The sequence below is a fragment of the Bufo gargarizans genome, chromosome 2 (genome assembly GCF_014858855.1).
Source record: "Bufo gargarizans isolate SCDJY-AF-19 chromosome 2, ASM1485885v1, whole genome shotgun sequence".
In the NCBI taxonomy this organism is placed as follows: Eukaryota; Metazoa; Chordata; class Amphibia; order Anura; family Bufonidae; genus Bufo; species Bufo gargarizans.
Window position 1 is genome coordinate 474726770 of NC_058081.1, and position 27612 is coordinate 474754381.

At 49.9% G+C, this 27612-nt stretch overlaps 1 protein-coding gene across 1 annotated transcript in view; it reads right to left on the reverse strand.

Moving 5' to 3' along the window:
• Nucleotides 1-27612, reverse strand: part of SMC1B (structural maintenance of chromosomes 1B) — a 179636-nt gene that overhangs the window by 128555 nt on the left and 23469 nt on the right. The window contains exons 4-5 of the mRNA XM_044277857.1: nucleotides 12969-13172; nucleotides 11796-12034 (exon numbers count right to left, since the gene is read on the reverse strand). Coding sequence (XP_044133792.1) covers nucleotides 11796-12034; nucleotides 12969-13172 — 443 coding nt within the window. The remainder of the gene's footprint in view (nucleotides 1-11795; nucleotides 12035-12968; nucleotides 13173-27612) is intronic.

Consider the following 27612-nt stretch of genomic DNA (forward strand, 5'->3'; position numbering starts at 1 on the left):
CTACGTTCAAGAAGTGTTTTTCTTCTCCCATACTTGGACGACATCCTGGTCAAGGCACCCTCCTTCTCTCAGACATCCCGCAGTGTGGAACTCACTCTGGAGACCCTGACGCGGTTCGGTTGGATTATCAACCACCCCAAATCTTCCCTTACCCCCTCCAGACGGCTGATCTTCCTGGGGATGCTCCTGGATACAGAGTTGGCGGAGGTCCGCCTTCCGTCGGACAAGCGTCTGGCCCTTCGCGGGTCGGTTCGCAGTCTCCTCCGTCATCACCGCCCTTCCCTCAGATCCAGCATGCGGTTGTTGGGAAAGATGGTTGCCTGTTTCGAAGCGGTGCCGTTCGCACAATTCCGATCCCGCACCTTTCAGAGGGCAATTCTGTCGGCCTGGGACAAATCACCGAGGAGTCTGGACAGGACCTTTCTTCTGCCTCCCCTGGCTCGGGCTTCCCTCGGCTGGTGGTTGCATATCCCTCTAAGGGGGAAGTCCTTCCTTCCACTGAACTGGCTGGTGATTACCACAGATGCCAGCTTACGGGGGTGGGGGGGGGTTTCCCTCCCCGGTCCGTCCAGGGCGTTTGGTCTCTATCGGAGTCCAGACTTCCAATCAATATTCTGGAACTGAGGGCGATTCTTCTGTCCCTCAGACACTGGACCCATCTGCTGAGGGGCCACCCTGTTCGGATCCAATCGGACAATGCCACGGCTGTGGCATACATAAACCATCAGGGAGGCACTCGCAGCGCTGCAGCGATGCAAGAGGTGACCCTCATTCTCCTCTGGGCGGAGACGCACGTGCCGGCCTTATCTGCGATTTACATCCCGGGGGTGGACAACTGGGCGGCGGATTTCCTCAGCCGGTCCACCATCGACCCGGGAGAATGGTCCCTGCACCCAGAGGTGTTCGAAGCCCTTTGTCTTCGCTGGGGTCGCCCCGACGTGGACCTCATGGCCTCCAAATTCAACCACAAGGTCCCCCTATACCTGGCCAGGGCACGGGACCCGAAGGCATACGGCGCCGACGCGCTCGTCCTTCCGTGGCGCGAATTCTCCCTTCTGTACGTCTTTCCTCCTTTTCCCCTCCTGCCACGGGTTCTTCGGAGGATCGCGGTAGAGGGCGTCCCCGCGATTCTAATCGCCCCGGATTGGCCCCGCCGGTCTTGGTACGCCGACCTAATGTTGCTGTTGGCAGACGCACCGTGGCCACTGCCCTCCAGGGAAGACCTTCTCTCTCAGGGACCGATCTTCCACGAGCATTTAGGCTCGCTACGTTTGACGGCGTGGCTATTGAGACCGCCGTCTTAACGCGACGGGGTTTCTCCGCGGACGTAGTCCGCACCATGATCCGGGCTCGTAAGCCCGTATCCTCTAGGATCTACTATCGGGTTTGGAGGTCCTATCTGGGGTTCTGTGAGTCCCGGAGCATCCCACCTCTCCAGTTTTCTCTTCCCACAATCCTGTCCTTCCTCCAGTCGGGTCTGGACCTGGGGCTGTGCCTCAGTTCTCTGAAGGGTCAGATTTCGGCGCTGTCTATTCTTCTCCAGCGTCCCCTGGCCCCTCTAGGGCCAATTAAGACCTTCTTACAAGGGGTGGCTCACTCTGTTCCGCCGTACCGCCCTCCAGTTCCTTCCTGGGACCTGAATGTGGTGCTCTCGGCGCTCCAATCAGCCCCCTTCGAGCCTTTACGGGAGGTCTCCCTTCGCCTTCTGTCCTGCAAGGTCATCTTTCTTGTGGCCGTCACGTCTCTCCGACGGGTGTCGGAGTTAGCGGCTCTTTCTTGCTCCGAACCTTTCCTGATCTTCCACCAGGATAAGGTTGTGCTTCGGCCTGTCCCGACTTTCCTGCCAAAGGTGGTCTCCGCCTTTCACATCAATGAGGACATCGTCCTTCCGTCGCTCTGTCCCTCTCCTTCCCACCCCAGAGAACGGGAACTGCACCGTCTGGATGTGGTCAGGGCGTTGAGGATTTACTTGGAGGTCACCGGGTCCTTTCGGCGCACGGACTCCCTGTTTGTGGTTCCGGAGGGTTCGCGCAGAGGGTTGGCGGTCTCCAAGGTGGCTATTGCCCGTTTCATTAAACTGGCGGTGTCTGAGGCTTATCGAGCCAAGGGCAGACCTCCGCCTTTCGGCGTCACTGCTCATTCCACCAGAGCAGTCGGAGCTTCCTGGGCGCAGAGGCATCGGGCCTCGGCTGAACAGTTGTGCAAAGCAGCCACTTGGTCCTCTCTGCACACTTTCACAAAGTTCTATAGGGTGCATACGCATGCATCAGCGGATGCTGCTTTGGGCCGCCTGGTTTTGCAGGCAGCGGTTTCCTGATGCTCTGGTGGTGTTCCGCCTTGGGTTTGTGGTCCCTCCCTTCTTGGACTGCTCTTGAACGTCCCAAGGTCTGTGTCCCCCAAGGAAAATGGGCGAGAAAAGGAGATTTTTGTATAACTTACCAGTTAAATCTCTTTCTCGCTCTTCCTTGGGGGACACAGCACCCACCCTTCTGTGTTTGGTTACAAGGTTATGGTCTGGCGCCCCGTTGGGTTGCTGGCTGGTTGTTTCCGTTATTGGTTGTTATCCTTTCACTACTTGGACACGCAACTGGTAGCCTCTATCTCCAGGCTGAGGGTATAGCTGATGGAGGAGGGGCTTAACAGTTTTACTTAGTGTCACGCCTCCTAGGGAGCTGAGCTATACCCAAGGTCTGTGTCCCCCAAGGAAGAGCGAGAAAGAGATTTAACTGGTAAGTTATACAAAAATCTCCTTTTTCACTAAAGGAGTAATTCACAGAGCAGAGGTGCCATTATCACCACCTTGTGACAAACCTTTCCTGCCCCATGCCAAGTTGAGTAGCCATCAATCTAGTTCTCTTATGACAGAACCTCCTAAACCTGGTCTTTCTGCAGCCATAGTGTCTCCAATACCAGCAGGGTTCTCACACCTTCCGTCTTGCCAGTGCGCTTCAAAGAGAGCAGGACAGATTCTTATCAGACAGCTGTTTGAGGCACAAAAAGAGGTCGACGGGCAGCCATCTCTAATACATAGCTTTCATATTTGCGTCCATATTTCCTCATATTTCCTGGGTTCGGAACCAATGCACTGAACCATCTCTTCAGGAATTATTCCAGCCCCAATAATACACCTTTCAGGAAATCGGCCAGTCAATCAGAGATTCTCTCTCTCAGATATTAACGCTCTCAGGGAATCCAAATGGTAATTCTATCCTGTTTGGTATCAGAGGATCTGTAAAATTGTGCTGATTCTCAATATGACCTCTATGTCCTAATTTGACCCACGGGTACGAAGAAACTGGCACAGCAAAGATTCAGCCAGATTTCCTCTGTCGAGGGCAGGAACTGCCCCTCTTCTAATTACCCAAGGCTGGACTTGTGCGCGTCACAACCCCTCCCCACTACAGAGTGGGTAAAACCCTGTGACACATTCAGCCCTGGGTCCTTCTTCTACCATCTGACGTCGACTAACATCATGACCGCCCGCTGGACACGGGCACACCCCACCATCTTGGATTATTCTACAAAGACTTTGCATTTTACTGGACTTTACCACGGTAATTCTGAACTTACAGACATTCTATTCCCTTTCACCTCTTACCTATTTCTATCCAAACCAATCTGTTCACCTGGCCGGTATATTTATCTGTCAGCTCTAATGTATATATTTTTGTGTGTAGTTTTAGAATAAAAACTAACGATTTCATCATTCCAGTTTTGCCCTTGTTACTTGATGACCTGATCTATGCTAAGAACACTGACCTCAGAAGACATACTACCAAATTGTTTTATTTTTATAAATTGTTAATTTACTAGCTAGGTTGCAAATACCCGTTTCGTCCCTTTAGGATTAGCTAGCCGGGGTCTCTTCGCCCCGATTCAATACGAAGAGTGGTGGCAGCAAATTATTTGATTTCCCCTCAGATGAACACCGTAAAAATATAAAAATAAAAACTGTGCTAAATAAACAATTTTTGGGCACCTTACATCACAAAAAGTGTAATAGCAAGCGATCAAAAAGTCAAATGCACCCAAAATTAGTGCCAATCAAAACGTCATCTCATCCCGTAAAAAATGAGACCCTAGCTAAGATAATCGCGCAAAAACTGAAAAAACTATGGCTCTCAGAATATGGAGACAGTAAAACATGATTTTTTTTTCAAAAATGATATTATTGTGTAAAACTTACATAAATAAAAAAAAATAAAAAAAGCATACATATTAGGTATCTACGCGTCCGTAATAACTTGCTCTATAAAAATATCACATGACCTAACCCCTCAGGTGAATACCGTAAAAAATAAATTAAAAAAAACGGTGTAAAAAAAGCAATTTTTTTTGTCACCTTACATCACAAAAAGTACAATAGCAAGCGATCAAAAAGTCACACACACCCCAAAAAAGTGCCAATCAAACCGTCTCATGCCGCAAAAATTATACCCTACCCAAGATAATCACCCAAAAACTGAAAAAAACTATGGCTCTCAGACTATGGAAACACTAAAACATGATTTTTTTTGTTTAAAAAAATAAATCATTGTGTAAAACTTACATAAATAAAAAAAGTATACATATTAGGTATCGCCGTGTCCGTGACAACCTGATCTTTAAAAATACCACATGATCTAACCTGTCAGATAAATGTTGTAAATAAGGAGATTTTTGTGAAACTCACCTGTAAAATCTTTTTCTCGTCTTTTCCATTGGGGGACACAGACCATGGGTATAGCTTAGAGGTATTAGTAGGAGGGACACTATGCAAATGAAAGAGCTCCTCCTCCTCGGGCTATACCCCCAGACTCCACCAGGAGGAACTCAGGCGTTGCACAAGCAGTAGGAGAAGGAGCAAGAAAAAATCATGGAAACCATCGGACCAAGCCATAAGGTCCAACCAGAAACAGAAAAACCGAACTAAAGACCCCTCCTGCAACAGGAATAATGGGTGGGAGCTGTGTCCCCCAATGGAAAAGACGAGAAAAAGATTTTACAGGTGAGTTTCACAAAAATCTCCTTTTCTCGTGCTTTTTTCCATTGGGGGACACAGACCATGGGACGTCCAAAAGCAGTCCATGGGGTGGGAAAAAATATCAGCACCGCCAGGAGGAACGCCCCAACGGTCAAACAGGAACCACAGCCTGCAAAACCCTGCGGCCAAAGCCGCATCAGCCGAAGCCAGTGAATGCTACTGACAAAAATTTGCAAAGGTATGCAAGGACGACCAGGTGGCCGCCGTACACAGCTGAGACGCAGAGGCACGACTGCGTCTTGCCCAGGAAGCCCCCTCCGCCCCAATGGAGTGAGCGGCAATTCTAGCCGGGGGAACTCCACCACAAGCGTGACAAGCCGCGGAAATAGCCAAGCAGATCCAGAGCGCCAAGAACGGCGGACGGAAGCAGTAGCCGCGAGACACACCTTCAGGACCCGTACAACATCCAGGGAATGCAGAGTGCGTTCCTTGGGGTTAGCCGGAGAAGGACAAAAGGAAGGCAGGACAAGATCCTCATCAAGGCGGAAGGGAGAGACCACCCTGGGCAAAAAGAAGGGGACTGGACGGAGCACAACTTAATCCTGGAGGAAAACCATTAAGGCTCCTGATAGGAAAGAGCGGCCAGCTTCGACACCAGTCTGACCTAAAAGCTCGTGATGGGACGTGAACTCACAGCCACTGCATAATAGCCCAGAACTTTAATCACTACGCTATGTAGCTGTATCAGAAGCTATGGTCACAAGGAAGTCCAGATGAGAACAGTCAGAGAGACCCTCCTCAAAGGCTCGAAGGGAGCCGACTGCAGAGCGCGCAGAACCAAATTGAGATCCCAAGGAGACAAAGGGGGAACATACGGGGAACCGAATGCGCCACCCCCGAAGAAAGGTCACCACCGGACCCTTAAGAGCAAGGGACCTCTGACGGCCCGCGCCGAAACCTGACCTTACAGGGAACTAAGCGACAGTCCCTGCACAAGCCCAGACTGAAGAAAAGACAGTACCATCAAGATGGAAAACCGAAGGGGAGGGAACCCCGAACCCTCAAAAAAGGATAGGAAGGCCATCCAGGTACGATAGTAAATCCGGGAGGAAGAAGACTTCCCCGGACTGATCATGGTCCTAACCACTGAATCCGAGAACCCCATCTTTATCAGGATGGCGGTTTCAACAGTCACGCCGGTAAACGAAGAGACCGCAAATTCCGGTGGAAGAACGGGCCCTGAGACAGTAAGTCCTGTCCGTCGGGAAGAGGCCATGGGGCGTCCGCCAGCAACCGAGCCACGTCCGAAAAACCACGCGCGGCGAGGCCACTCTGGGGTGATGAGAACGGTCGGAGTCCCTTCCGCCTCGAACTGGCGTAGACCCTTTGGTAGGAGAGGAAAACAGAGGAGGCTGAAGTCCTGCCACGGAGACACCTGCGCATCCATCCGTACGCCTCCGGATCTCGGGCGCGAGCCAGGACCACTGGGATCTTGTTGTTGAACCCGGACGCCATTAAGTCCACATCCGGACGGTCCCATCTGTGGCAGATTTCTTCGAACCCTTCTGGATGCAGAGACCACTCGCTTGGATCCACAGTGTTGTGGCTTAGAAAGTCCGCTGTCCAGTTGTCCATTCCTGGAATGCAAACTGCTGACAACACCGGAACGTGAGTCTCCGCCCACGTCAGAATTCACTTCACCTCCTGCATCACCATCCGGCTGCGGGTCCCGTCCTGATGGTCGATATAGGCCACGGCCGCGGCATTGCCCGTTTGAACCCGCACTGGGAGGCCCGCAAGGAGAGAGGTCCAATAGGAGAGAGAGAGCGGAAAAAATCGCCCTCAATTCCAGAAAGTTGATTGGAAGGCGAGACTCTGCCGCCGGCCAAATTCCTTGAACCGTGCGAGACTGGAAAACGCCCCCCCAACCCAGGATGCTGGCATCGGTGGCGGCGATCGTCCAGGAGAATGCGAGAAAGGAACTCCCCGACCTCAGGTTCTTTGGGAACAGCCACCAAGGGAGAACTGCCCGAACCCGCTGAAAGGTAAAGGATCTCCTGTTGCGCCAGGCGACTGTGAAACTGGGCATATGGAAAGGCCTCGAAAGAGGCTACCATAAGACCCAGGACCTGCAAGTATTCCCGAATGGAGAGGCACGGGGAGCGCAGCAGATGCGACACTGCCCCCTGGACCTGGGAGGACTTGAAGGCTGGTAGAATACTTTGGCAGCCGAGGTGTCCAAAATCACCCTCCGGAAGGAGAGCCTCTGGGACGGGAAGAGGCAGGAGTTTGGGAAAGTTACCAGGCAGCCGAACCGTTCCAGGGTCTGAACAGTGATCCGGACGCTGTCCGTGGTCTGCGGTAGAGAGGGGGGCCTCTATCCGGATATCGTCCCGACAGGGCAGCAAAGGAATGCCCCTGGTACGAAGAAGCGCCATGAGCGGTCCAGGACCGTGGCAAGGACCCGCGGGGTGGTCGCCAACCCGAAGGAAGGGCGACAAACTGACAGTGTCGACCCATAATGGCGAAGCGCAGGAATCGATGGTGGGATTCCGCAATCGGGACATGTGATAGGCCTAGGAGCAGCAGGGCGGGCTGACTGGGCCCTCTAGTGCCGGGAAGGCTGGTGCAAAGGAAGGCCTCTTTGCGGGCGACCTGAGACCCCCGGCGGAGGAAGCAGGCGACGGCCTACCAGATGAGAAATGGCAAAAGGCATGCAGAGACAAACTCGTCCAGCTGATCCCCACAAGGCCTGGAAACCCCAAAGGGGAGATTAGCAAGGGAACGCTTGGTGGAGGCGTCAGCGTCCCACACCTTCAATCAGATCTCTTCGCGCTGAGTGACAGAGATGGCCAACCTGCGGGCAAAGAGGGAAACAATGTCCCTAGAAGCTTCGCAAAGAATGTTAGAAGCCTGAGACATCTGGAGAACCAACTCCAGTGTGTTAGTAGCCGCATCTCGTACCGCCAGTTCCTGGTGGTGGTGTTGTAACCACACCGAGAGAGCACTGGCTACCCCTGCTGAGTGAAAGGTAGGTCACAGGGACGCGCTGCCAGCGAAAAAAGGACCTGGAAGAGAGTCTATGCGTCTGTCTACAGCATCCTGGAAAGAGGAACTGACTAAGACAGGAAGGGCCACATAATTGGCTAATCCGGCCACCGGAGGATCCACCTTAGGGGGAGGAGACACCTCTCCTCGCCGTCAGCAGGGAAAGGAAAGTATATTCATGCGCTGGGTGGTCGAGAACCTTATTAAGACCACCCCAGGCCCTGGACATGACCGCGGAAAAATCCCTCATGGACCGGGAACATGGTAGTCTCCGACTGCCTGGACGGAAAAAGGGGGAACTCCTGACCAGTGGAAGGAGGAGAATCCCCTTGGAGAATAAAGGTGTCTCGGACAGTCACCACTAAGTCAGCCACCCTGGTGGAGAGCTTAGGCGAGGGGTCCCGCTCCATGACCTAATCAGAGCCGGAAATTCTCCTTCAGACTTGCGCTCCCTAAGGGAGGGGAGAGTCGCCCGAACGCGCCTCTAGACGAGGGGGGGGGGGGGGGGGGGAGAGCCAGAGCCATCCGAGGAGGGATGCTGCTGCTCACGCTCCCTGTTAGTATTCGGGCGTCTTCTGTGGAAAACCACTTAGAGAGGTGGTTGGCGTCACAGGATTTGAAAATGCCCTATAGTCCAAAAAGGACGTGGCTCGTCCGAGCCGGATAATTCTCCTTCGGAGTACTCTCCCTAGGGAGGGGGAAGAGCAGTCCGCAAGCGCCACCGGCGAGGTGAGGGGGGTGGAGAGACAGAGACATCCGAGGTGGGATGCTGCCGCTCACGCTGCCTCTTCGTAGTCAGTCACCCACTGTGGGGACCACTGAGAGAGATGGAGTCGTTAGCGCCACAGGATTAAAGGACATGGTTGCCTTGGTGACTAAGACCAATTTAGCGGCCGCGCTGGACATGGCAGATGCCCAAGCGGGGACCGCAGGCCCCCAGGGACGTGGAGGAGGGGTGGAGGAGGGGGGTAAGGCAGGGATGCAGGTAATACTTATCTGCTCCTGCAGAACTTCTCCCTCGACTCCAGGACCAGCAGGGATGCACCTCATCAGGCTTCTGACTCCTTGTCCAGGAGTGCAGTGTTCTGGTGGAGGGTGGCAGCAGGAGACCCAGTAGCTGGTGGGATACCGGAGCTGCAGGTCGAGCCCGGATCCACTTGTCTTCTTTGGGGGGCAATGGAGGCAGCCAGGCAGCGTCCAAGGACGGCAGCGGGCATTCCACGGGGGACCAGGAAGGCGCCATGCCGACCTGTGTCCCCATCTAGAATAATATAAACAATTTTTGAAGGCTGAAAGGGGCTTTGAACTCAGAAAGCCTGGACATGGGGCAACAGCAGCAGTACCACTGAGCTACCAGCTTGCCTGGCACAAAACGGAGTAGAGTGATGAGGAGCTGCACGGCCATGAGCAAACAGAGTCTCCGGTGTAAGGAGAGTCAGAGCGGCATGCCGAGGCTCCGCCTCCCCTAACGCGTCATTATGGCGCGAAAAAAGCGCGCGAAAATAAGCGCGCGCACGAAAAATAAGCGCGCGCGCGAAAATATGCGCGCGCGCGAAAATATGCGCGCGCGCGAAAATATGCGCGCGCGAAAATATGCGCGCGCGAAAATATGCGCGAGCGCGAAAATATGCGCGAAAATAAGCGCACCACGTGGAGGAGCGGCCTGCCGGCGGGCGCTGAGGGAGCGCAGCAGCCAAGGCCCGACGAGAGAAGCGCTGAAGCCCACAGTTTAAGGGGAAGAGATGCCAGTACTCCAGTGCCAAAATGAAGAAAGTGCCCCATCAGGATCCTTCTTCAAGCTCACCCAGGCAGCCACAGACAAATAGACACAGAGGGAGGGGGAGGGATTGCAACACTTATCTGCTCAGCATGCTCCCTCGATGTCCAGACCAGCAGGGATGCGCCTCTTCAGACTTCTGACTCCAATCCAGGAGAACAGTGCTCTGGAGGAGGGTAGGCAGCAGGCGTCCCAGCAGCTGGTGGGATGCCGGAGCTAACAGGTCGAGCCCGGATCCACTTATCTTCTTGGGGGGAAATGGAGGCAGCCAGGCAACGTCCCAAAGACGGCGGCGGGCACTCCACGGGGGACCAGGAAGGCGCCATGCCGACCTGTGTCCCCATCTAGAATAAAAATAACAAAAAGGAGTAGAATCAGAGAGTGTCAACCTCCTTCACCAGACACTAAGCAAAGACTGAGTTCCTCCTGGTGGAGTCTGGGGGTATAGCCCGAGGAGGAGGAGCTCTTTCATTTGCATAGTGTCCCTCCTACTAATACCTCTAAGCTATACCCATGGTCTGTGTCCCCCAATGGAAAAAAGCACGAGAAAACAAAAAATAAAAACGGTGCCAAAACAGCTATTTCTTGTTACCTTGCCTCACAAAAAGTGTAATATAGAGCAACCAAAAATCATATGTACCCTAAAATAGTACCAACAAAACTGCCACCCTATCCCATAGTTTCTAAAATTGGGTCACTTTTTTGAAGTTTCTACTCTAGGGGTGCATCAGGGGGGCTTCAAATGGGACATGGTGTCAAAAAAAGAACAGTCCAGCAAAATCTGCCTTCCAAAAACTGCACGGCATTCCTTTCCTTCGGCGCCATAAATATTGAGTTTTGTTTGGCTGTTAACCCTTGCTTTGTAACTGGAAAAAAAAATATTAAAATGAAAAATCTGCCCAAAAAGTGAAATTTTGAAATTGTATATCTATTTTTCATTAATTCTTGTGGAACACCTAAAGGGTTAACAAAGTTTGTAAAAATCAGTTTTTAATACATTGAGGGGTGTCGTTTCCAGAATAGGGTCATTTTGGGGTGGTTTCTATTATGTAAGCATCACAAAGTGACTTCAGACCTGAACTGGTCCTTGAAAAGTGGGTTTTTGAAAATTTCAGAAAAATTTCAAGATTTGCTTCTAAACTTCTAAGCCTTGTAACATCCCCAAAAAATAAAATTTCATTCCCAAAATTATCCAAACATGAAGTAGACATATGGGGAATGTAAAGTAATAACTATTTATGTAGGTATTACTATGTATTATAGAAGTAGAGAAACTTGGAAATTAGCAATTTTTTTTTACAAATTTTTGGTAAATTTGGTATTTTTTTTTATAAATAAAGATTAATTTTTTTACTTCATTTTACCAATGTCATGAAGTACAATATGTGACGAAAAAACAATCTCAGACTGGCCTGGATAAGTCAAAGCGTTTTAAAGTTATCACCACTTAAAGTGACAATGGTCAGATTTGCAAAAAATGGCCTGGTCCTTAAGGTGAAAATGCGCCTGGTCCCTAAGGGGTTAAATGTGTTAAAATAATAAAAGATCATACACTCCCCACCGTTTCTGCTCCAGGCTGTGATTACAGGCTACATTAGTAATTAAACCATATACAGAACATGACCACTGCAGCCAATCACTAGTTTCAGTGGTCATATATGGCTATTCCAGATATTATCTGCTACCCTAACACAGGATGAGCCCTCGGAGCACATACGAACTCGCACCAAGCTGCTAGAAAACATTATATTTGCATCATGATCCTACACTTCTCCACTAACGCTCCACATGAAGGAAATGTGTGGTTTCATCATGGGATGAGGGAGTGAGGAGCCACCCATGAGGTCTGCAAGCCCCATGTGTCTTCCCAAAGTCCCAAACAAAGAAAAAGCTACAGTAACAGCTCAGGAGGCCCATGGAGGCATTTTACTAAAGACATTCATGTACAGAATTGTTCTCTCCCTATAACCATCCATATCAGCAAGGTAACATCTCATATGCACTTACTTTATTTCTTTTTCAGTCTGTTGCAGATCTCTGTTCAACCTTCCCAGATCCTTCTTTGCAGCTTTCAGTTCGGACTCACATTGTGTGAGCTGCTCTTTCTGGCTGTTAGTATCGAGCTGCTTTTCTTCCAAGCTCCTCAATAAAGATTCCAACTTATTCTCATTGTAGAAAAGCTGAAAAAGCTGGAGCTTCCTTTTACTGTCACGTACTTGCTGCTGGAGTCTCTTGTAGGTGTCTGCCTGTAGACAGTCCAAAATACCGTGCAACCGAGTTAAGAACATAAACCACCATATAGACATCTAATATATATATATAGCTCTGAACCCGGACAACCCCTTTAATACAGATACTGGAGGCGGTTGCCGGCCCCCCACCAGTATTATAATCATTGGTGGCAGTGACCACAGGGTCCCCTCCTCTTCATTGGTGGCAGCGGCAGTTCTGATCGGAGCCCCAGCAGTGTAGTCCTGGTGCTCCGATCGGTTACCATAGCAGCAAGGACACTACTGAAGCCCTGGCTGCCATAGTCAGCTCCCTGCTGCTGTGTGCACTATGCTCTATTAGGGTGACTAGGACAAGGGATTAAAAAATCCCAGGTTCTAGCCCCTATGTGGGGAAATAGTTATTAAATAAAAAGTAAAAAAAAAACACCAAAAATATTATGTATAAATCACCCCCTTTCCCAATTTCACATATAAAATATATAAACAATAAATAAACATATTACATATCGCCACGTCCGAAAAGTCCAAACTATTAAAATATTTAAAAAATCTCCTACGCAGTGAACGCCGTAACAGAAAAAAAAATGCACGATTCGCCATTTATTTTTGCCATCTTGACCCCCAAAAAATAGGATAGGACCGTTTGATTATGGGCCGGACGTTCCATAAAATGCAGAATGCACGCAGCTTTTTTGGTGTGTTTTTTTTTCGTGTGGTATCGAGTATCACAATACTTTTTTATGGTATCGAAATCGAATCAAAATTTTGGTATCGTGACAACCCTACCCAAGACCACCATAAAGTCTTAATTTGGTTAAAATAGCTTAGTCCAAAAAATATTACATATATTTATATCTTATTGCTAAAACAGTAATCTCGTCTACTTTTTACTGAGGTAGTAAAGTTCTAGCACATGGGCATACCAGCTGTCTAGTCTTAAGAAACCCACCTCTTCCTTTTCTAGCTTGGCCTGCTTTCGCTCTACCGCTGCGTTTTTCTTCTTGTTGTAAATGAACTGCGCGTCTTCTTCAGCCTGTAACATCAGTTTTTTCTTTTGCTCATACAGTTCAGCAAATTCTAAGGAGTTGCTTATTTGTTCAAAAAGATGAGTTCTTTCTTTAGGCTTCTTCATTGCAATAGACTCTACCTCTCCCTGGTATAAATATAAGTTATAAGGGGAAACTAAAGCATTTATATCGAAGCAACTTTGAGATTGTGCTACAGCTTATTACTTAGGCTGAATTCCTACTCCATATGTACAAGGAAGGATCCTGGTGCACACGCTAAAAGTATCCTTAAAGGAGTTTTCCGGGATTTTAATATTGATGAACTATCCTCAGTATAGGTCATCAGTATCAATTTGGCGGGGGTCTAACACCCGGCACTCCCGCTGATCAGCTGGTTGAAGAAAAGGCCACGCTCCGTGCCAGTGCAGCCTTCCCTTCATTGTTTACCTGCTTACCGTCAACATCACACCGGTGAGCAGAGTAATTACAAGAAGCCATCTCATTCACTTGTATGAGACAGCTCGTTCCTATACACTTGAATAGAATGGGCCGACTTCTAGTTACACCTGCTCACCGCTGCGCTGTCCACAGCGAGCAGGTAAACAATAAAGAGAAGGCAGTGCTTGTACGGACAGCAGCCTTCTCTTCAAACAGCTGATCGGTGGGGATGCTGTTTGTCGGACCCCCGCCGATCTGATATTGATGACCTATCCTGAGAATAGGTCATCAATATTAAAATCGTAGAAATTGGTTTGGGTTATAGTAGCTAAACCAATCTGGATAGCAATGGTTTGGTACTCACCCGCCGACTACCTCTTGTCGGATATAATGGAGATTAGAGTGTAAAGAGGAGATTGGGGGCACTCGGCTATCTGGCGCCAAATGGACACAGAGCTTGTTAATTAAAAACAATGGATTTATTCCTCATATAAAACCCTACACCAGACCAAATGTGTTATTGGATAAATAACATGATATTACATAAACAGTGCATATACAATAAAAAATTATATAAAATAGGAGAATGAAAATGAAACAAAAACGAGATTTTTGTATAACTTACCAGTAAAATCTCTTTCTCGCTCTTTCCTTGGGGGACACAGAAGACCTTGGGTATAGCTCATCTCCATAGGAGGCGTGACACTAAGTGAAAACTGTTAAGCCCCTCCTCCACAGCTATACCCTCAGCCTGGAGAGAGAGGCTGCCAGTTGCGTGTCCAAGTAGTGAAAAAAAAGTGGAACCAACAAGCCAACTACCCAACGGGTAAAACAACTCGGAAACCGTGTAGAGAAAAAACAAAGAATGGGTGGGTGCTGTGTCCCCCAAGGAAAGAGCGAGAAAGAGATTTTACTGGTAAGTTATACAAAAATCTCGTTTTCTCGCCCAGTTTCCTTGGGGGACACAGAAGACCTTGGGACGTTCAAAAGCAGTCCAAAAGGGGGAGGGACCACAGCACCAAGGCGAAGCACCCGAAGGCATCAAGAAACCGCCGCCCGCAGACCAGGCGGCCCAAGGCAGCATCTGCCGAAGCCAGAGTATGCACCCTGTAGAACGCTGTAAGGCAGACCAGTGACCGCCTCGCACAGACGCATGGCCGAAGCCAAATGCCTCCGGCCCAGGAGGCACCGACCGCTCTGGTGAAATGAACGGTGACACCAAAAGCAGAACCCTGCCCTTGGTGCGGTAACCACAGCAATAACCACTGTGAGAAAGCGGAGGAAAGCGGAGGAAAGCCACCCCGGAGGCCACCAACCCGTTGCGCGGACCTCCTGGAAAACCAAGAGACCGAACGTCGACAAGAGTCGGAGATCTCCAAGTAAAAACCGCAAGGCCCAAACAACTCCCAAATCGGTGAAGTGTCCGTTCCCGGGGGTGGGAAGGGGAGGACGAAAGCCTCGTTAAAATGAAAGACAAACACCACCTTCAGAAGGAAGGAAGAGACGGGATGGAGAACAGCCCTGTCCTGAGGAAAGAGAAGGCTCGGAACAAGAAGGGCCGCCACCCAGGCACCCGCCAGAGACACGACGGCTACGGAAACATAACCGTACAGGACAGAAGGAGTAGAGAGAACTTCTGTAACGGCTCCAAGGGAAAGATTGGAGCGCCAAGAGCCCAGTATGCAATGCCCAGGGCGGTACCCAGGGGCAGTACAAGGGAACCCCAAAGCCGCTCCACGGAAGAGGGTCCTGACAGGCCCAGAGGGCCGGGGAACGCCGAAAGGGGAAGGACAGCGCTGACACTTGACACTTCAAGCAACAGAGTCCCAGTCCCAGATCTAGGTCGGACTGGAGAAAGACAGAACCATGGAGAGAGAAAGGCAGAGTGGGGGAACGCCCAGCTTCCCACAGAACCCCCGGTAAAACCCCTAAGTCCTACAACAGATCCTGGTCAAAACACGGCCAGGAGCGAACACTAGCGAGCCCGCTAGAGTCGCCTGGGCAAGCGGGTGAAAACCCAATGCGAACAGGCGCAGACCAGTAACACGGGCAGAACGGTCGGCAAAACTGGTCCCGTCGGCCCCCGAGCAACGTTGTCCTGTAACCACCCGGAGTGGGGGAGCAGAAGGACAGACGGAAAGGAACCGAAGGGTCCGCCCAGCAACCGCCAGGACAAGACAGGCTAAAGTCCATGTCGATGTAGCCACCACAGGAAGACGTCCTACAGTCCCGGTGTGGGAGATCCAATGACAATCTCGACCGAATGGGGGTCCTCCCAAGTTAAAGCCAGAGTGAACAAGGGAGACAGTACGAGGACAAGAGGAACATCAGAACCATCCACATGAACAACCAAGCTCTCCCCAGAGGGGAGGGCAGCGAAGGAACCGCCACTGAAGCGCGGCCGGGGCAAAAGCCACATCGGAGGGAGCCGAGCCGAACCGAGCGGGAGCCAAGCAGAGCCGGCGAGAAAAGGCAGTCGAGACAGAGGCCGGCATAACACCCTTCAACCGAAAGGAGGAGTGGGCAACAGGGAAGCCATAGGACAGCTCAAAGGCAGAACCCAGCTCACTGAGACGCCCGGTTCACTGCCACGCAGAAGGCGAGTACCCTGAAGAACCCAAGGTGGAGGTCCTACGGACCTGGGTAAGCGAGCACCCAAGAGCAGCTGGGTGACCATCCCGAGAAAAGCGGCCTGAACCCGGTAGCGGACCAGCCTGAAGCGCAGAGGGGGCGCCAAAAGAAAAGACTCATACTGGGGGGGCGTGGCCTGGTCGGGCATGTAAGCGGACGTGCTTAAGGGGAGCTCCTGACCTGCCGTCTGCAATCCTGAGTAATCCTGCATCTGCAGTAAGCGCCGCTGCTCAGAATCTCACTGGGGGACACCGGAGAGTGTGCGGATCCTACACAGACCATCATGACCCGCACAGGAAAGAAGGAGAGGGAGCTGAGAGAGGCCGGCACGTCCACGCCGGTCAAACAAGATGGCGCCGTATCAGAGGTGCGGGCAGCAGACCTGGCGGCCCGCCTGGGTAAATATGCCCGTTCAGCAGCAAGCCTACCTTCATCTGAAATGCCTGCTTCATCCCTGGATGCATCGGGGGAGTCAGCTGTGAGGAAGAAATCCTCGGCTTCACCGACATGGGGGCCTGAATGTGAACTCTCACAAGCAGGGGAGATGGCCGGAGCTTCAGCTTCTGTCCCTCTAGCTACACCTAGTGGCCCTGCATCGCTATGTACTCTGCACACACAGCAAGGTCTACCTGATGAAAATACTGGTGAGCCTACTTCTACAGATATTTTTAAGGCAGTTCAGCAAAGCAACAGTGCGCTTGCTCTTCTTACCACCAATATGGGGAGCTTGCAAGAAAGTGTATCTTTTCTCCGTCAAGACCTTAAAAAAGTCACGGATAGGATGACTGAGGTTGAAGCCAGAGTGAGTTCAGTGGAGGATCAATTGCCCCCTGTTAAAAGAGATTTGGGCAGAGTTATCCACAATGTAACCCTGCTGATGTCAAAAACGGACGATCTGGAGAACCGTTCCAGGAGGAACAACCTCCGGTTGGTGGGGGTCCCCGAGAAAGCTGAAGGTACTGATCCAGTATCCTTTTTTGAAGATTGGATTACAATAAAATTTGGCAAAGACTTGCTATCCAAGATGTTTGCTATTGAAAGGGCGCACAGAGTGCCGTTCCGCGCTCCACCACCAGGAGCCCCACCCCGTCCTGTTTTAATGAAGCTGCTACACTTCAGGGACAGGGACAATATACTTAAAAAAGCAAGAGATCATCCGGAGCTACTGATCAACGGGAGTAAAATTGCGATTTATCCGGATTTCTCAGCGGAGGTCCAACGGAAGAGAGTCAAGTTCCTGGATGTGAAAAGGCGCCTTCGGAATCTACAAATCCCGTACTCCATGCTGTATCCAGCCAAGCTCCGTGTAGTGGCACATGGAGAAGTTTGTTTCTTTGACACTCCCCTGGAGGCGGCACAGTGGATTGACATTAATGAGCCTTTGTTGAAGAATTCGGCATCTGTGGGATGAGTGTCCGGTCTATCCTAGAGCTGGAGCACGTGAGATTTGACAGCTATACTAAGGGACATGTGTGATATGTAATGCGTATTATTGCTTTGCGTATTGGTTGTTCCTCATGACTGTCTAACATTCTTATGACCGTATGTTTATGTTATCTGAAGGTTTATATCTAGGGTCCGTTGATCATGATGTTAAACTGGTGACGAGCTGTGGGTGTCACCTGCAACTGTTTTAATGTGTTTGTGCACTTTAACTATACTTAATGCACTGCAGATCCACCTACATGTGGGCAGGTCAGCATAGGCAACCCGATTTTTTGTTTATATTCTTCCACGGGTTTTCCTGTGGTAATAATTCCGCCATATATATGGCCGATCGCAGGAAAATTTTTTCGCCCTGGTTGTTGTTTCTTTTTTGGTAGGGTTCTTATCCTTGCCACTAGCTGTTTTGTTTTTGGGTTAGTTTTTGGGGTTGGGAATGGGTGGGCTGAGCGATGGAACGGGGTCCGAATACTTCCGAGGTATATAAGGAACATAGTGACAATGTGTAGATTGGCTGAGGTGTGCGTGGATGCCAAATATAATATGTGGTATCATGGCGAATAGTCTTAAGATAATAGGATGGAACGTTAGGGGTCTAGGTGAGCCGACTAAACGTACTGCGATGTTTATGGCGCTACAACACTTTCACCCTGCTATATTGTGTCTGTCAGAGACCCATTTATCTACTAACACCACTACGGTCTTACGAAGGTCGTGGGTTGGTCACGCATTTCACTCTATATTTTCCTCACATTCTAGGGGTGTAAGTGTTCTGGTGCATAAATCTCTGCCATTTGTATGTCACTCGTCTTACATAGACGATAATGGTCGGTATATTTGTCTCCATTGTACCTGTTATCATTGGTCCTTTATATTAGTAGCAGTATACATTCCCCCTCCTTATAGTAGCGAGGTAATGAAAGAAATTATGAGATATGTTGAGGACTTACCCCAATGCCCTATATTGATAGTGGGTGATTTTAATACTTGCCCTTCGGTAGCATTGGACAGAGGTGGGATGTCGGGAGCAAGTAGAGATTCCAATTTTGCCAATGTATTGCGGGAACTGGACCTACATGACATCTGGCGGGTGAGGAACCCGAATGTGCGTCAGTTTTCTTGTTTTTCTAGTTCTCATCATTCGCTGTCACGGATTGATTTAGCTATAGGTTCACCTGAGGTGTTGTCGCTGGTGGCGGAAATTAAATACTTACCGAGAAGCCTCTCCGACCACTCCCCGATATTTATAGAACTACATCTGGGCAATAGGCGTCTCCCTGGGATCGGGACATGGAAACTTAACCCGTTTTGGTTACAGCTGGTTGATGGGGAAAATGGCATGGCGGAAGAATTGAAAGAGTTTTTTGCACAAAATGTTGGGTCGGCGTCGGTGAGCGTAGTGTGGGATACTTGTAAAGCGTACGTTAGAGGCCTTTACATTCAAAAGATCAGTAGACACAAAACTAAATCCCGTGACGCCCAGAAAAAGCTGCAAGCTCTAGTAGTGGAGGCGGAGGAAAGATTTGTGAATACACCTGACAGGGCAAGTGAGGACTCCCTTATAGCTGCTCAGGCGGGGCTGAGGCAGCATATATTGCATACGGCGGACAATCGCAGATTTTTTGTGAAGCAGAAGTACTTTGAGGCGGGGGAAAGTTCTGGTAAGCTATTGGCAAGGGTAATTAGAGCCCAGGAGGGACCGTCCAAAATATTGTCTATCCAGAGGATGGATGGTTCTCTTGCCACGGCGGATGAGGAGATACTGTCAATTTTCCACAATTATTATGAATCCCTGTATAGGACTAAATTAAAGGTGGATTCTACCAATATAGCTAATTATCTTACAGGGATTGAGATCCCGAGACTATCAGCGACAAGTGTAGCATGCTTAGAAGGTCCCTTAACACTCAAGGAGCTGGAATTAGCCCTACAATCATTTCCCAATGAGAAAGCTCCAGGTATAGATGGATTACCGATAGAATTTTTTAACAAGTATAGTAGTGTCCTTATGCCCCAATTACTGTCAGTTTTCAATGATTCCCTTCAGTTAGGAACTCTTCCTGCTTCTATGAAAGAAGCTATCGTAGTGGTCCTGCCCAAACCTGGTAAGGATCCCAGATCCCCTGACTCGTACAGACTAATCTCACTGTTGACCTCTGATATCAAGATTCTGGCGAAGGTTTTAGCGAATCGTCTACAGTCCGTCATTTCCACTATTATTCATAGCGATCAGGCGGGTTTCATGCCTGACAAGTCTACTTCAGTAAATCTTAGACGCCTTTTTCTTAATACTCAGAGAAGAGTTGAGTCTATCGGAGGTCGAGCCATTCTTTCATTAGATGCGGCTAAAGCCTTTGACAGTGTTGAGTGGAGCTATCTTTGGGAAGTGCTGCGGGTCATGGGATTTGGGAGGACCTTTATCTCCTGGGTCCAATTGTTATATAACGGCCCCTCGGCTAGGATACGGGCGAATGGGGGAACATCGGAGTCATTCAGATTGGGAAGAGGGACCCGTCAGGGATGTCCACTATCCCCCCTCCTGTTTGCTATTGCAATTGAGCCACTGGCTTGCCTGCTGCGCTCGTCTGATAAGATTGTAGGGTTTCCATGTGGGTCTTGGGAGGAGAGAGTGTCCCTTTACGCTGATGACATGTTAATTTACTTAGGTAATGTGGAACAGTCGTTAAGTCCTGTCATGGCACTTATACGGGAATTTGGTGATAGGTCTGGGCTCCGTATCAACTGGGACAAGTCTATTCTCTTACCGTTAGATGACTCTGCTGTGAATCTCGTCCCCAGATCCAGTCCGCTGCAAATTGCGCATCAGGTCAAGTATTTGGGGATAAAAGTTACAGCAAATCCTAACAGCTATATTAAACTTAACATAGAACCGCTCTTAATCACAATGTTGGATAAAATTAAGGCTTGGTGCAAGTTGCCGTTATCTGAAATTGGGAGGAGCAATCTTCTTAAAATGATTCTCATGCCCAAGCTCATGTATCTATTGCATAATTCCCCAGTATGGATTCCTCGTAGGATATTTATAAAAATTGATAGGTTATTTAGGGATCTGATTTGGCGCCATAAAAAAGCACGGATTAAACTAGATACTCTGCAAAGAGGAAAAGAGGAGGGAGGGCTAGCAGTACCGAATGCATGGCTCTACTACATTTCAGCACAGTTGCAACAGTTGAGGGGATGGGGGAGGACTCCTGGAGACGTTGCCTCAGCCAGATTGGTGGCGCACATTATCGGTCACGACTCACCGGTGGTCTTGTTGGAAAATAACGGAATTGTTGGTAAGCTGCCAGGGCATCCTACACTTTCCATGATGTACAAAGTTTGGCAGAAATGTCGGGCGCTGTTATCAGTAAAAGGATTTACACAGTTTTCCCCTATCTGGAGGAATCCGCATCTTCCTGAACTATTCCAATTAGATGGCTTCTCACCCTGGGAGCGCAAAGGAGTGAGGTATCTACGGCAACTACAGACTGCTGATGGCTTTAAGTCCTTTGAGCAGTTGAGAACTGAATTTGGTCTCCCAAATACGGCCTTCTATCAATTTTTGCAACTACGGCATGCCTTTCAGAAACAGGCTAGCTCTATATCATTGAAATGTACTACGGTCCCATTGTTTCAGCAACTTCTTACTAACAGTTCCTCGTGCGGTTTAATATCATCTACCTACAGGAACTTATATGTGAAGTCAATTAAACAAGAGGTTTTGGCAGTTAAATCTAAATGGGAAAGCGAGGTTGGGCCGATTTCAGAAGAGCAGTGGAAGATGATCCTAGCACTCACCCCGCAACTGTCAGTTTGTGAAGGGCAGCGCATGTCCCAGTTGTTTTTACTACACCGGGTGTATAGGACGCCAGATTTTTTGTGTCGGATAGGTGTTCGGGGGGATGCGGATTGTCCTAGATGTGGCTTGAGCCCTGCTACCTTAATGCACATGTTCTGGGATTGTGCGGAGCTCCGGAATTTCTGGTCCTCAGTTCTGGCCTTAATAAAAGACGCATTTAATATCACGGTTCCGCCTGGTCCGAGAACATGTATAGTAGGAATATTAGACATCAAAAATCGCCATCACCGTTTGGGAGTGCAGCGTCTGTTATTCCAGGCTAGGAAATTGATAGCCAGATTCTGGCTTAGACCTCAACCACCGTCTAGGGGAGAATTCCTTAGTAGGATGTCAGTGGTAATACACCTAGAAAAAGGTGTATATGTTAAAAGGCAATGTGTAACGAAATTTACCAAAATATGGGATAAGTGGGAGGAATTTCGGATACAGTGTCCGGATTAGCCTCTCGTCTTAGTTGAAATATGAGACGGTAGAGGCACAGTCCCTGATTTCTTCTGTTCTTCAGCTTAATCAGCTATAGACGTATGATGTATGAAAGTGATTAGCATTACACAGGATGGGTGTCAAGATGAATATTAAACAAATAGGAGAAGTACACCAAAGGCTATGATTAAGATACATTAATAAAATAGCTGATGTTGGAGTTCGGATCCGTTCCATCGCTCGGGTAAGGGGGGGGGGGGGGGGATTGGGTTACAGTTGGGCAGGGAGGGTTGATCTTTTGTTCATTAATTACAATGGATGGAAAGGTGGTTTGTACATGGTATACTGTGTAACTAGATTACTTGATCTTAGGTGCATCTCGTGTTATGCCTGTTGCCATATTACATACTAATGGAAGTGACTCTTTGGCAATCATGTAATGCTATGATACTATTATTATCAACTGATGCATGTATAATGTGCAGGCCAATTTCTTTCTTTGTATTTTTGTAATTTTCACAAAATTCCAAATAAAAATTATCTGATTTAAGAAAAGACTCATACTGCACGACACCCGAAGAGGAGGAAACAGTAGTAGGCGAGGGAACAGCAGTCCCGCCAGAGCCAACGCAGAAATCGAGTGGCACTGCAAACGGCACTCTCGACCCAGTGACCACTTGCGTCGGGAAGCGAGTGCACGGGAGAACGAAAGGGTACGTATCAAAGAACCACGAACACTCCCCAGGTGGAAAGGCCAACGGACATGGTGGATGCCGACACAACGGGACCACAATATACAGGCCAAACCAGAGAACGAGCACCACCCAGCTCGGCGAAGTAGAGAGCAAGTAGAGCCCATCTACTCATATCTAAAGAATACACCTTTGAATACAACGGCATTCTTTTAATGCTTGTATGACAGCACCCAAGGGTTATACAGGTGGACAGAATGATCTCTTTAGAGAAGAGTGCAAGGCCCGTGACAAGCACCACATCCCAAGAGAAAAAAGGGTATGTCGCAGGAGGAAGTGAGGCATGCGTACGAGCAGCCCCGCAAGCAGTGAGAAGGCCAACCCACCTATGGAAGGAGAAGGCATACACGGCCCAAACAACGGACAGAGCGCACCAGAAAATTCCGCTCACTGCAAAAAAATAGTCACCCAGTGAAGGGGATCAGCCACAGAGTCCAACAGTATCAACGGAAGTGCAAAGTGCAACCTGAAAGGGAGTGATGCACAAGACATCAGTATGGCATGCAATGAAAACGCAGGCAGGCCCCCCAGAAAAGGGGGAAATGTACCTGGCAACACTGCAGCTGGTAAGAATGCAAAGGCCCGGCCCAAGGCCAGTAACAACTTCAGAGAAGTAGAACATACCATAGTTTGCCCAGAAGGTGACCAATCACATGGCCACACAGTACCCAGCGGGAACGCAGGAGGTCCGCCCAGTGAAAGGGGGACATGCACGGGGTTATCTTACCATTAAGCGAGTGCGCAATAACCCACCTAACACCGAATACTGTGAGAGTGCAACTACTCCACAATGAAGGAGAACAAGCAAGAATCCCGCACAGCATATCAAGGACAGCCATGGGTCACGTGAGGGTGCAAATTTTTTCCCATGGATGAGGCGAGCCGTGTATGGCCCGCAACATATCCGGCGAAAGAGCAGTATTCCACCCAGAAAGGGGCGGGTAATGCACACGGCCGTCATCGCATCCAGCAAAAATGCAAGCACCCCGCCAAGGATGCGGGACATGCACATGGCCAGCAACGCACTGGCAAGAAAACAACCACAGTCAGTGGCGTTGTGCGTATGCCGCCTGAGGAAAGGATACATGCTCATTGCTGGCAGCGATTCCAGTGAGTGCAGCACACCACCCAAGGAAGGGGTCGTGCACATGGCCGGCAGCGAATCCAGTGATAGTGCAGCAATCCACCTATGGAAGGAGTTCATGCACATGGCCGGCAGCAAATCCAGAGAGAGTGCAGCATTCCGCCTATGGACGGAGGTCATGTGTATGGCCGGCAGCGAATCCAGAAAGTGTAGCATTCCGCCTATGGAAGGAGGTCATGCACATGGCCGGCTCATGCATATGGCCGGCAACGAATCTAGCGAGAGTGCAGCGTTCTGCCTATGGACGGAGGTCATGCATATGGTCGGCAGCGAATCCAGAGAGAGAGAGCGCAGCAGCCCTCCTTTGGACGGAGGTCATGCGTATGACCAGCAGCGAAGCCAGAGAGAGTGCAACATTCCACCTATGGAAGGAGGTCATGCATAAGGCCGTAGCGAACCCAGCGAGAGTGCAGCATTCCGCCTATGGAAGGAGGTCATGCATATGGCCGTAGCGAACCCAGCCAGAGTGCAGCGTTCCGCCTATGGAAGGAGGTCATGCATATGGCCGTAGCGAATCCAGCGAGAGTGCAGCGTTCCGCCTATGGAAGGGGGTCGTGCACATGGTCAGCATCGTATGCGGTAAAAGGGCAGTATTCCGCCTACAGAAGGGGGTCATGCACAAGGCCAGCCCGCAGCCAGAGAGAGTGCAGTATGCCGCCTATAATGGGGGGTCATGCACATGGCCAGCACCGTGACTGGAGAGGGCGACTAATTCTGCCTATAGAAAAAAGCGGCCTGCACCTGGCCAGCGCCGTATCCCAGGAGAGGGCAAGGGTCCGCCTAGAAGGGGAACATGTATACCTGGCCAGTGCCACGGAGCGCAACATGCCGCCTATGAAATAGGGGCAGGCATACGGCCAGCGCTCTAAGGTCAGGCTGCAGCATCCTGCGCAGCCAACAAAAAAAAAATACAGATATTTATTTTATATATATATATATATACAGTTTATTCTTATATTATTTCTGTATTTATATTTATTTAATTTTATTTAAAATGTTTTTTATTTTTTTTTATTTATTATTCTAAAACACAGCCCCTTTGAGGCAGGAAGGGGCCACCATATAAGGGCACAGCCTCTTTGAGAGGCTAGCCATCCTAGGGTCTCCTCCAGATGGGAGCCGTCGGCATCCAAGAGGTTAACAGGGATCCGACCTGAGGGCGGTGCAGCGATCCCCTGGGGGCGACCTCCGGCGGGAAGAATTCGCGCCTGGAGAGTGCCCGCCCCCTCCAATCGAGGCCGTAATTTTGCGGCCTAGTAGGCCGCGAAGCCGGGGCCTAAATTTTTGCGGTGCCCGGAGGCACCGGCCGGGACCTGGAGGGAGCGGAGCGTGCATAATACCGGCCGCGGGAGCCCACCCCGCGGGCCGGAACAGTCAGGGGGCCCGGGAAGGAGCCGGAATCCTGGGACAGAATCTTTCTGCGGCGCCCGGCCGACCGGAAAGACAGCCTCTCTGAGAGCACCCCACGGACCGGAAACAAGGGCCCTACGCTGCAGCCGTCAGGAGAGGGCCTCTGGCCCTGAGCAGCGCACCGGTAAGGCGATAGGGGGGGGATGGGGGACCCTGTGACCGGGTGCCCGTAAGGATAGAGGCAGCTCCCTGGGCGGCATGATAGGGACGCCAGCATAACCCCTCAGTGGGCACCTATTGGGGATGAGAGGGAGCTAATAAAACAAGCTAGGATGGGGCCAGCCTAGGAACAGCAGGGACCAATATGGGGGTCAGTCACGCAGGAGACCTGGGTGGGGGGAGGGGGTCGTAGGGCTGGAGAAGCCACTCTCTCACCACAGCCGTCTTCACCCTCGGTCCGTTCCAGCAGGGTTGCCCCTTCAGCTACTGGCACCGTAGTGGCAGGACGCTGGAAGAGGGACATGGCGTGCGGGCGACCCTTGCGCTGGCGGGATGCAGGAAGCTGGGCTGCCCTGGTCCACCTTGCCTTCTGTGGGGGAGGCAGCAGTGCGGATGACCGGCACTGGCGCAGCTCAACCCCGGGAGAAACAGAGAAGTCTAGTGCGACTGTTGTCCCGTATTGTCTGGAACAAAAAGAAAAGAAAAAGTAAAAATCAAAATTTAAACAGGGAGAAAACAGCCCTGCAGAGCAGGGAGTGTCTTGCCTCCTTGGACACTAAGCAAAAACTCGCAGCCTCTCTCTCCAGGCTGAGGGTATAGCTGTGGAGGAGGGGCTTAACAGTTTTCACTTAGTGTCACGCCTCCTATGGAGATGAGCTATACCCAAGGTCTTCTGTGTCCCCCAAGGAAACTGGGCGAGAAAATGTAATTAAAAAAACTAATGGAGTTAGAAGAGTTAAAACGTATTCATCAAAACAACATGTAGCCAAGATAAGTCACCGGTGGACAGTATGGATAAAAAAATATAATAATTATAGTAATTGTGCTGCACATACACGTGTCCACACATGTAATGGACTGAATAACCGAGTCAATTACTTTTATGCAGACTCTATTTTTAACTGAGATTACCATAGCGCTCCACGCTACTATCAGGGACGTATCCATACCCCGCAGTTTTTTTTATCCATACTGTCCACCGGTGACTTATCTTGGCTACATCTTCCAACCATATATTGATAAATAGGGTTTTTAACTCTTCTAACTCCATTAGTTTTTTTTATTACATTTTTGTTTTATTTTCATTCTCATATTTTATATAATTTTTTTATTGTATATGCACCGTTCATTCAATAACACATTTGGTCTGGTGTAGGGTTTTATATATGAGGAATAAAGCCATTGTTTTTAATCAACAAGCTCTGTGTCCATTTGGCGCCAGATAGCCGAGTGCCCCAAATCTCCTCTTTACACTCGCAATATTAAAATCCCGGAAAAAAGGAGATTTTTGTGAAACTCACCTGTAAAATCTTTTTCTCGTCTTTTCCATTGGGGGACACAGACCATGGGTATAGCTTAGAGGTATTAGTAGGAGGGACACTATGCAAATGAAAGAGCTCCTCCTCCTCGGGCTATACCCCCAGACTCCACCAGGAGGAACTCAGGCGTTGCACAAGCAGTAGGAGAAGGAGCAAGAAAAAATCATGGAAACCATCGGACCAAGCCATAAGGTCCAACCAGAAACAGAAAAACTGAACTAAAGACCCCTCCTGCAACAGGAATAATGGGTGGGAGCTGTGTCCCCCAATGGAAAAGACGAGAAAAAGATTTTACAGGTGAGTTTCACAAAAATCTCCTTTTCTCGTGCTTTTATCCATTGGGGGACACAGACCATGGGACGTCCAAAAGCAGTCCATGGGGTGGGAAAAAATACCAGCACCGCCAGGAGGAATGCCCCAACGGTCAAACAGGAACCACAGCCTGCAAAACCCTGCGGCCAAAGCCGCATCAGCCGAAGCCAGTGAATGCAACTGACAAAAATTTGCAAAGGTATGCAAGGACGACCAGGTGGCCGCCGTACACAGCTGAGACGCAGAGGCACGACTGCGTCTTGCCCAGGAAGCCCCCTCCGCCCCAATGGAGAGAACGGCAATTCTAGCCGGGGGAACTCCACCACAAGCGTGACAAGCCACGGAAATAGCCAAGCAGATCCAGAGCGCCAAGAACGGCGGACGGAAGCAGTAGCCGCGAGACACACCTCCAGGACCCGTACAACATCCAGGGAATGCAGAGTGCATTCCTTGGGGTTAGCCGGAGAAGGACAAAAGGAAGGCAGGACAAGATCCTCATCAAGGCGGAAGGGAGAGACCACCCTGGGCAAAAAGAAGGGGACTGGACGGAGCACAACTTAATCCTGGTGGAAAACCAGAAAGGCTCCTGACAGGAAAGAGCGGCCAGCTCCGACACCAGTCTGACTTAAAAGCTTGTGATGGGACGTGAACTCACAGCCACTGCATAATAGCCCAGAACTTTAATCACTACGC